General features: G+C 21.6%; 1 protein-coding gene across 1 annotated transcript; it reads left to right on the top strand.

Annotated features, from left to right (window-relative positions):
- The first annotated feature begins 4,637 nt into the window (after nt 1–4,637).
- Nucleotides 4,638–5,108, top strand: LOC127286145 (uncharacterized). Its single transcript, XM_051312459.1, has one exon. It carries the CDS (start codon nt 4,638–4,640, stop codon nt 5,106–5,108), a length of 471 nt encoding a protein of 156 aa, XP_051168416.1.
- The last annotated feature ends 6,284 nt before the right edge of the window (nt 5,109–11,392 follow it).

Raw genomic sequence — 11,392 nt, 5'->3', positions numbered from 1 at the left:
CAAATTTAAACTGATTTGTCTTTGACATGTTGGCTGACTTTTATAGTTTCCACCAACTTTTTGATTATATACAATTCCCATTACATTGACTTTATGTGCAATCGGATTGTTATAGTTTCTCCTCGAAAATTAATCAAATCACCGTCCTGATCGACAATGCGGAGTTGAATATTATGTATTGTCTTGACAACAATCGGAAGGTAAATGACGTGTGCTGGCACTTCCACAATCTTATATCCTGGTGGAACGCTAGGGAAGAATTCATGGATGGTGTGGGCATTTGATTATTTATATACGCTCCAGATGTAATGCTACACTCAACTCTGACTGAATTTACCTTGAGAATTGCTACAGGTAAATCAGAGATGTGTGTTTCATTAGGTGATAATTTCCGCGGCATAAATCCCAACAATTTACCAATTGAATCTTTATGTTTAAAATCAATTGGTAAATTTGATTCAACTAAACTGCGTAATGTATTGTTATTAGGTTTTATACTAATAACAGTTCCAAGTTTCACAGAATCTTTTATACATGTTTCAATATCTTTAATTTCATAACTTCCAGTTGGTATATCAATTATATGATTACCAATGTAAAATTTATTGTTACCTTTGTCAATATTGGGAATAGAATTAAAAGTCAGTAATTCAACAAGACCGAGGACATAATTTTTATTTGGATTAAGTTCTATTGGTGGGAAATATTCAGCTTCAAGAACTGAATAATTTCCCGTCAACGTTAATGTAAACGAATCACTCATGATGCTGTCAGTTTATATACTAAAAGATTACAAAAGTTACATGTTCTTATATAGACTAAAGCTGCTCTTAACAACATTAAGTTGTTTACATAAAAATTTTAAACATAAATGTCCACACACATAAGTATCATAACTTTGATATCTCTCATGATTATATTTTATTAAGCTACCGTCACCCAAGTATGTGATTAGATCTGTTGGTGGAGGAAGGTTGCCAAAACTATCAAAATACATTATTTCGTTATTACATTTTTTATATGCCACCCAATGTGTTCCTGGACCTTCTTTATTATCCAAGTTAATAATTCCAGACTCATATCGATAAGGTCCTTTAAAAGGTAGTTCATTTCGCATAAAAACTCCTCGAAAATATGGTATTTTCATAGTTTTAGCATATTTCAACAGATCAAAATCAGTTAGAGGACGGTGAGGTAGCTTCAATGCAAGTTTTTTTCTTCCTTAATGTTGGTTTCTTCTTCTTTTTTAATCCTTTTCCCTGAATGTAGGGTTTAATATGAAGACCAAGTCCTTGTCGGTAGGGTTTGAGATGTAAACCTTTTCCAAGCGATATTGCTTTCATTGCTTTATTATGTCGTTGAGCTTCAACAAGTTGTTCCTTGGCAGTTTTAGCCTTATTTACAGCTTTCACTATACCAGAAGCTCAACCAGCAAGAGCTCCCAAAGCACTAAGTCCAGCAAAAATGGGAACTAGTGGTAAAATACCACCAACTTTAGAAGGTACAGGTAGAATTCGCGGTGACAAAATTTTTGATTTACCACCAGCATTCTTTATTGCTTCTTTTGCACCAATCAGAGCAGCTTGAATTGATTCTTCAGAATTATGATTGGGTAGCATACTTTTTCTAGCAGCATCAACAACTCTTCTTAATGCTAGTCGCTTTTTCTTACACATGGTTTTTCTTTTCTTCTTCATTGTAGACTTTTTCTTCCTTTTCATTCCCATACCTAATGTTGATTTAGCTTTCATCGTTCCAGATATCGCTAAAGCTGCTGCCTTTTCACTAATACTAGAATACTTAGATGTAACACGTTGCCACGCCTTTTCAGCTAGCTCTTGGTCTGCAACGTTTCTTGCTTTAATGTTTTCTCGATTTTGAGAATATGCAATATCATGTGCTTTACATGCAGCATCTAATTACCACGTGCTAATCTTTTTGTCAACTTTGTACCGGATCCACAGAATTGGTATCGAGGTAAATGTAATTCAAAAGGTAAACTATTGATAATACGGTTAACTAATCCTCTACCACGACAAAGATGTTTTTTATCACTTCGATGTAAAATCATTCTACACTCTATGAAGTTTGATATGCAACTGACTGTAATACTATAAAAGCCGAGTATTTATAGTTTACAGAGCAGTTACTGTCAAGATGCAGTTCACGAAACAACCTGTAGCACTGCCAATCACAAGTATTGACGTTGAAACTAGTGAGAAAAAAGTTCAACGTCATGGTAGCTTGTTTTCAGATAGCATCCGAGCTGTCTTTTGTGGTCCCTCAAATTGTGGTAAAACAAACGCTCTTCTCTCTTTAATCATACATCCAAATGGTTTAAGTTTTGAAAATATTTACCTATACTCTAAATCTCTGCAGCAGCCAAAATATCAATTTTTGAAAAATGTAATTCATGGCGTGGATGGAATTGAATACTTTCCATTTAGTGAGCATGAAGAAGTAGTATCTCCAAAAGATGCTAAACCGAACTCAATATTCATCTTTGATGATATTGCTTGTGAAAAGCAAGACAATGTTAGAGCTTTCTTTTGTATGGGTAGACATGTAAATGTTGACAGTTTCTACTTGTGTCAAACGTATGCTCGTATTCCAAAACATCTAGTCCGAGATAATGTAAATTTACTGGTGCTTTTTAGACAAGATGAAAAAAATTTAAAACATGTCTACGAAGATCATGTAAATACAGACATGTCTTATACTCAATTTCGTGATTTATGTTCAGAATGTTGGAAATCTGATAAATATGGATTTGTCGTTATTGATAAAGATAGGAATTTTAATGAGGGAAGATATAGAAAAGGATTTGATTGCTTTATTACACTATAAATATAACTACTTTATTTCATTTTAAATTAGTATAGTTTATGTTATCAAGACGAAAACATGTATTGAAAAGAGCAAGAAACACTTCGTCAAATAGCAAAAGCAAGCGACGCTATTAGACGAAAACATCGCTTACTTAAAATGGGTAAAGAGGCTGCAGAGACATTGTTAAAAGAAACTTTGCAACCAATAGTTACACCTCTTCAAAAGTTGGCAAATGTAACTGAAACTCCTTTCAAAAATGTTAAAATTGAAAAATTCAAGAAAGATGATAATGATTTCTCTTTTTCAACTGCTGTTGACGATGATGAAGAATTAGATACAACTCTACTAAATTCAACTTTACCTGATAAGAGCAATAACTTTGAAAAAGAAGAAGAAGATTATGAAAAAATTACAAATAAATTTATTTTTATGTTAGATAAAAATAGAAAACTGTTTTTAGATACGGTTTATGGAGTACGTAAACTTGCCAACGGTTCTTTTATGATTGGTGATACACCTATTGAATTTGAAGGTTCACATATTAAGCTTGTTGGAAAGAAAAATTATTTAAAAACTGCTGGGTTACTTGAACTATTATTTAAACAAAAACCAAAAGAAGCTTTAATAAGTTTAGATGATTTTTCAAATTATAAAGAAATTCTCATTGCTACGAATGCACATCGAAAAAATTATAGTCCAAGTGAATCTGTCAACATAAGTAGAACTTCCAAATACACGGATGTTATTCCAAAACTTATCAAAAGTACACCAAAGAAAAGTGGTGGAGGTTCTTTAAAGAAGCATAAAAATATATTACCACAATTTATGATTGCAAAAAGACAATTTAATCCACACTACATCTATTGGGATGATCCAAATGAACTCGTTGACCGTTTACGACTACTCATAGGATCACAGCAAGCTGGTAATCCAAGTCATAATAATGAGATTATGTCAATTATCGAAGAACTTCGTGAAGCTCGAATTATATATTAAGAGAGAGCATATAGAAAAATTGCTTAGTATTACAATGAGCATTGAGGTGTTCGGACATTCTTTAACACGACCTGTTGCAAGTCGTGGACTACCTGGACCTTCTGGTATTGGATTTAAAGTTACTCCAAGTGGAGATTACAATATTGAAGGCAAAAGACTTTGTAACGTTCAAGACGCTGAAGAGCTTCATGATGCAGTAAATTTACGACTTGTACAACAAATTATCCGAAACGAGATAAAAACTATCTTTCAAATTACATCTTCTTTAAGATCAGCCATTGATGATTTGAATATTTTAATACAAGTTGTTGAAGATAGAGTTAACGAAAAACTAAAACAAATTGAATTCCAACAGAATATTATTGTCAAGGAAACTACATTTATTCCAAATGATGAATGATAAAAAGTTAACAGTTGTAACCGAACTGCATAAACAAGCGAGAAGGAATTATCCTCGTCGTAAAGTTCAAATACGTGGCATAGAGGAAACGTGGCAAGCAGATTTGGTAGAAATGATACCTTACTCCTATTCCAACAAAGGTTTCAAATACATGCTCACAGTAATAGACATATTTTCCAAATATGCCTGGGTTGTACCTGTAAAAAGTAAAAATGGAAAAGATATTTCTTTAGCCATGAAATTAATATTAAAAGAAGGTCGTATTCCAAAAAATTTACACACTGATAGAGGCAAAGAGTTTTATAACTCTGAATTTCAGAGTTTAATGCAAGAATTCAATATTAATCTCTATTCGACTTATAGTAATTTAAAAGCATCAATTGTTGAAAGGTTTAACCGCACTCTAAAAAATATGATGTGGCCTGAATTCAACTTACAAGGCAATTACAAATGGATTAATCTTTTACCAATTCTCATATCAAAGTACAATAGTAAAAAACATTGTACGATTGGTATGAAACCTAAAGATGTCACCGTAGAAGATACAAGAGAACTGATAAGATGTATCCGTAAACTAAGAAAAATTCCACTGAGAACACAAAAATTTAAAGTTGGAGATAGAATTCGAGTCAGCAAACATAAAAACATCTATGAAAAAGGATACACCCCCAACTGGACAACGGAAATATTCACTGTAGATCAAGTTAAACGAACCAAACCAGTTACATACAAACTTACAGATTATGAAAATCAGCCAATCGAAGGTGGTTTCTACGAAGAAGAACTATTAAAAGTTAAATATTCAGATGTTTACCACGTCGAGAAAGTCCTTAAAAGCCGTGGCAACAATGTATATTGTTGGATAAAAAAATCTGATATGTAATATATATAAAAATTGTTAAAATAAAGTTAAATATAGATAAAAAAAAAGTTAAAAAAAGTTAAAGATAAGTTAAAAATAGTTAAAAATAGTTAAAATAAAGTTAAAATAAAGTTAAAAATAGTTAAAGATAAGTTAAAAATAGTTAAAGAAAAGTTAAAAATATTTAAAATAAAGTTAAATATAGTTAAAAAAATGTTAAAAATAGTTAAAGAAAAGTTAAAAATAGTTAAAAAAAAGTTAAATATAGTTAAAAAAGTTAAAATAAAGTTAAATATAGTTAAAAAAAAGTTAAATATAGTTAAAAAAAAGTTAAAAATAGTTAAAGAAAAGTTAAAAATAGTTAAAATAAAGATAAATATAGTTAAAAATATTTAAAATAAAGTTAAATATAGTTAAAAAAAATTTTTAAAAAGTTAAAGAAAAGTTAAAAATAGTTAAAAAAGTTAAAATAAAGTTAAATATAGTTAAAAAAAGTTAAAGGAAAGTTAAAAAAAGTTAAAAATAGTTAAAATAAAGTTAAAATAAAGTTAAAAATAGTTAAAGATAAGTTAAAAATAGTTAAAGAAAAGTTAAAAATATTTAAAATAAAGTTAAATATAGTTAAAAAAAATGTTAAAAATAGTTAAAGAAAAGTTAATATTAGTTAAAATAAAGTTAAATATAGTTAAAAAAGTTAAAATAAAGTTAAATATAGTTAAAAAAGAAGTTATAGAAAAGTTAAAAAATAGTAAAAGATAAGTTAAAAATAGTTAAAAATAGTTAAAATAAAGTTAAATATAGTTAAAAAAAAGTTAAAATAAAGTTAAAAATAGTTAAAGATAAGTTAAAAATAGTTAAAGAAAAGTTAAAAATATTTAAAATAAAGTTAAATATAGTTAAAAAAAGTTAAAAATAGTTAAAGAAAAGTTAAAAATAGTTAAAATAAAGTTAAATATAGTTAAAAATATTTAAAATAAAGTTAAATATAGTTAAAAATAGTTAAAGATAAGTTAAAAATAGTTAAAAATAGTTAAAATAAAGTTAAATATAGTTAAAAAAAGTAAAAATAAAGTTAAAAATAGTTAAAGAAAAGTTAAAAATATTTAAATAAAGTTAAATATAGTTAAAAAAAAGTTAAAAATAGTTAAAGAAAAGTTAAAAATAGTTAAAATAAAGTTAAATATAGTTAAAAATATTTAAAATAAAGTTAAATATAGTTAAAAAAAAGTTAAAAAAAGTTAAAGAAAAGTTAAAAATAGTTAAAATAAAGTTAAATATAGTTAAAAAAGTTAAAATAAAGTTAAATATAGTTAAAAAAAAGTTAAAGGAAAGTTAAAAACAGTTAAAAATAGTTAAAGATAAGTTAAAAATAGTTAAAAATAGTTAAAATAAAGTTAAATATAGTTAAAAAAAGTTAAAATAAAGTTAAAAATAGTTAAAGATAAGTTAAAAATAGTTAAAGAAAAGTTAAAAATATTTAAAATAAAGTTAAATGTAGTTAAAAAAAGGTTAAAAATAGTTATAGAAAAGTTAAAAATAGTTAAAATAAAGTTAAATATAGTTAAAATAAAGTTAAAATAAAGTTAAAAATAGTTAAAGATAAGTTAAAAATAGTTAAAGAAAAGTTAAAAATATTTAAAATAAAGTTAAATATAGTTAAAAAAAAGTTAAAAATAGTTAAAGAAAAGTTAAAAATAGTTAAAATAAAGTTAAATATAGTTAAAAATATTTAAAATAAAGTTAAATATAGTTAAAAAAAAGTTAAATATAGTTAAAAAAAAGTTAAAAATAGTTAAAGAAAAGTTAAAAATAGTTAAAATAAAGATAAATATAGTTAAAAATATTTAAAATAAAGTTAAATATAGTTAAAAAAAATTTTAAAAAAGTTAAAGAAAAGTTAAAAAAGTTAAAATAAAGTTAAATATAGTTAAAAAAAGTTAAAGGAAAGTTAAAAAAAGTTAAAAATAGTTAAAATAAAGTTAAAATAAAGTTAAAAATTGTTAAAGATAAGTTAAAAATAGTTAAAGAAAAGTTAAAAATATTTAAAATAAAGTTAAATATAGTTAAAAAAAATGTTAAAAATAGTTAAAGAAAAGTTAATATTAGTTAAAATAAAGTTAAATATAGTTAAAAAAGTTAAAATAAAGTTAAATATAGTTAAAAAAGAAGTTATAGAAAAGTTAAAAAATAGTAAAAGATAAGTTAAAAATAGTTAAAAATAGTTAAAATAAAGTTAAATATAGTTAAAAAAAAGTTAAAATAAAGTTAAAAATAGTTAAAGATAAGTTAAAAATAGTTAAAGAAAAGTTAAAAATATTTAAAATAAAGTTAAATATAGTTAAAAAAAAGTTAAAAATAGTTAAAGAAAAGTTAAAAATAGTTAAAATAAAGTTAAATATAGTTAAAAATATTTAAAATAAAGTTAAATATAGTTAAAAAAATGTTAAAAAAAGTTAAAGAAAAGTTAAAAATAGTTAAAATAAAGTTAAATATAGTTAAAAAAGTTAAAATAAAGTTAAATATAGTTAAAAAAATGTTAAAGGAAAGTTAAAAAAAGTTAAAAATAGTTAAAGATAAGTTTAATATAGTTAAAAATAGTTAAAATAAAGTTAAATATAGTTAAAAAAAGTAAAAATAAAGTTAAAAATAGTTAAAGAAAAGTTAAAAATATTTAAATAAAGTTAAATATAGTTAAAAAAAAGTTAAAAATAGTTAAAGAAAAGTTAAAAATAGTTAAAATAAAGTTAAATATAGTTAAAAATATTTAAAATAAAGTTAAATATAGTTAAAAAAAAGTTAAAAAAAGTTAAAGAAAAGTTAAAAATAGTTAAAATAAAGTTAAATATAGTTAAAAAAGTTAAAATAAAGTTAAATATAGTTAAAAAAAAGTTAAAGGAAAGTTAAAAACAGTTAAAAATAGTTAAAGATAAGTTAAAAATAGTTAAAAATAGTTAAAATAAAGTTAAATATAGTTAAAAAAAGTTAAATATAGTTAAAAAAGTTAAAATAAAGTTAAATATAGTTAAAAAAGAAGTTAAAAAAAAGTTTAAAAAAGTTAAAAATAGTTAAAGATAAGATAAAAATTGTTAAAAATAGTTAAAATAAAGTTAAATATAGTTAAAAAAAAGTTAAAATAAAGTTAAAAATAGTTAAAGATAAGTTAAAAATAGTTAAAGAAAAGTTAAAAATATTTAAAATAAAGTTAAATATAGTTAAAAAAAAGTTAAAAATAGTTAAAGAAAAGTTAAAAATAGTTAAAATAAAGTTAAATATAGTTAAAAATATTTAAAATAAAGTTAAATATAGTTAAAAAAATGTTAAAAATAGTTAAAGAAAAGTTAAAAATAGTTAAAATAAAGTTAAATATAGTTAAAAATATTTAAAATAAAGTTAAATATAGTTAAAAAAATGTTAAAAATAGTTAAAGAAAAGTTAAAAATAGTTAAAAAAAAGTTAAATATAGTTTAAAAAGTTAAAATAAAGTTAAATATAGTTAAAAAAAAGTTAAAAATAGTTAAAGAAAAGTTAAAAATAGTTAAAATAAAGTTAAATATAGTTAAAAATATTTAAAATAAAGTTAAATATAGTTAAAAAAAAGTTAAAAATAGTTAAAGAAAAGTTAAAAATAGTTAAAAAACGTTAAATATAGTTAAAAAAGTTAAAATAAAGTTAAATATAGTTAAAAAAAGTTAAAGGAAAGTTAAAAAAAGATAAAAATAGTTAAAAATAGTTAAAATAAAGTTAAAATAAAGTTAAAAATAGTTAAAGATAAGTTAAAAATAGTTAAAGAAAAGTTAAAAATATTTAAAATAAAGTTAAATATAGTTAAAAAAATGTTAAAAATAGTTAAAGAAAAGTTAAAAATAGTAAAAATAAAGTTAAATATAGTTAAAAAAAAGTTAAAATAAAGTTAAAAATAGTTAAAGATAAGTTAAAAATAGTTAAAGAAAAGTTAAAAATATTTAAAATAAAGTTAAATATAGTTAAAAAAAAGTTAAAAATAGTTAAAGAAAAGTTAAAAATAGTTAAAATAAAGTTAAATATAGTTAAAAATATTTAAAATAAAGTTAAATATAGTTAAAAAAATGTTAAAAATAGTTAAAGAAAATTTAAAAATAGTTAAAAAAAAGTTAAATATAGTTAAAAAAGTTAAAATAAAGTTAAATATAGTTAAAAAAAAGTTAAAAATAGTTAAAGAAAAGTTAAAAATAGTTAAAATAAAGTTAAATATAGTTAAAAATATTTAAAATAAAGTTAAATATAGTTAAAAAAAAGTTAAAAATAGTTAAAGAAAAGTTAAAAATAGTTAAAAAAAAGTTAAATATAGTTAAAAAAGTTAAAATAAAGTTAAATATAGTTAAAAAAAGATAAAAATAGTTAAAAATAGTTAAAATAAAGTTAAAATAAAGTTAAAAATAGTTAAAGATAAGTTAAAAATAGTTAAAGAAAAGTTAAAAATATTTAAAATAAAGTTAAATATAGTTAAAAAAATGTTAAAAATAGTTAAAGAAAAGTTAAAAATAGTAAAAATAAAGTTAAATATAGTTAAAAATATTTAAAATAAAGTTAAATATAGTTAAAAAAAAGTTAAAAATAGTTAAAGAAAAGTTAAAAATAGTTAAAATAAAGTTAAATATAGTTAAAAAAGTTAAAATAAAGTTAAATACACTACCGTCCGAAATTGTGCGAACTCTGCTTTTTCAACAACTATAAAACTGTTCAAATCTTCAAAAATATTAAAACTAAAATTTTATCCTCTTTATTTTATTAAAGCTAATAAAATTCTGAAAGAAATGATACCTTGACAAAGAGAATATGTTAATTTTTCAATTAGATATCTAAGAAAAACCCAATTTTCAATGTTTTTACTATTTTTTTTATTTCTCTGGCAAAAATTAATATTTTTAAACGTTCTTAGGCTCATTGAAATCGTATTTTAATATGCAATTCAAATTATATAAAACAATTCATGTACATATTCTTCCCTAGCGTATGCAAACCGTGAAAATTGGCTCATAAAATGTCAAAAAATTTAAATTTAATTCTACAATAAAATATAATGTTTAAAAATCAAGTAAATATACCATTCTAAACTTCTATAATTTATGTAAGTAAATTTAAGATTTATACATTTTACTGATCATTTTTTGTCATATAAATATTAATAATAATTTTTTGACATTTTATGAGCCAACTTTTACGGTTTGCATACGCTAGGGAAGAATGTGTACATGAATTGTTTTATATAATTTGAATTGCATAACAAAATACGATTTCAATGAGCCTAAGAACGTTTAAAAATATTAATTTTGGCCAGAGAAATAAAAAAAATAGTAAAAACATTGAAAATTGGGTTTTTCTTAGATATCTAATTGAAAAATTAACATATTCTCTTTGTCAAGGTGTCATTTCTTTCAGAATTTTATTAGCTTTAATAAAATAAAGAGGAAAAAATTTTAGTTTTAATATTGTTGAAGATTTGAACAGTTTTATAGTTGTTGAAAAAGCAGAGTTCGCACAATTTCGGACGGTAGTGTATAGTTAAAAAAAAGTTAAAGGAAAGTTAAAAAAAGTTAAAAATAGTTAAAGATAAGTTAAAAAAAGTTAAAAATAGTTAAAATAAAGTTAAATATAGTTAAAAAAAGTTAAAATAAAGTTAAAAATAGTTCAAGATAAGTTAAAAATAGTTAAAGAAAAGTTAAAAATATTTAAAATAAAGTTAAATATAGTTAAAAAATGTTAAAAATAGTAAAAATAAAGTTAAATATAGTTAAAAAAGTTAAAATAAAGTTAAATATAGTTAAAAAAGAAGTTAAAGAAAAGTTAAAAAAAGTTAAAAATAGTTAAAGATAAGTTAAAAATAGTTAAAAATATTTAAAATAAAGTTAAATATAGTTAAAAAAAAGTTAAAAATAGTTAAAGAAAAGTTAAAAATAGTTAAAATAAAGTTAAATATAGTTAAAATATTTAAAATAAAGTTAAATATAGTTAAAATATTTAAAATAAAGTTAAATATAGTTAAAAAAAATGTTAAAAATAGTTAAAGAAAAGTTAAAAATAGTTAAAAGAAGTTAAATATAGTTAAAAAAAGTTAAAATAAAGTTAAATATAGTTAAAAAAAGTTAAAAATAGTTCAAATAAAGTTAAATATAGTTAAAAAAGTTAAAATAAAGTTAAATATAGTTAAAAAGGAAGTTATAGAAAAGTTAAAAAAAGTTAAAAATAGTAAAAGATAAGTTAAAAATAGTTAAAAATAGTTAAAATAAAGTTAAATATAGTTAAAAAAAAGTTAAAATAAAGTTAAA

The sequence above is a fragment of the Leptopilina boulardi genome, unplaced genomic scaffold (genome assembly GCF_019393585.1).
Source record: "Leptopilina boulardi isolate dan_hultmark-lab unplaced genomic scaffold, ZJU_Lbou_2.1 LbouV2_350, whole genome shotgun sequence".
In the NCBI taxonomy this organism is placed as follows: Eukaryota; Metazoa; Arthropoda; class Insecta; order Hymenoptera; family Figitidae; genus Leptopilina; species Leptopilina boulardi.
Note: the sequence above shows the minus strand (reverse complement) of the source record. Positions and strands in the feature narration are given on the sequence as shown.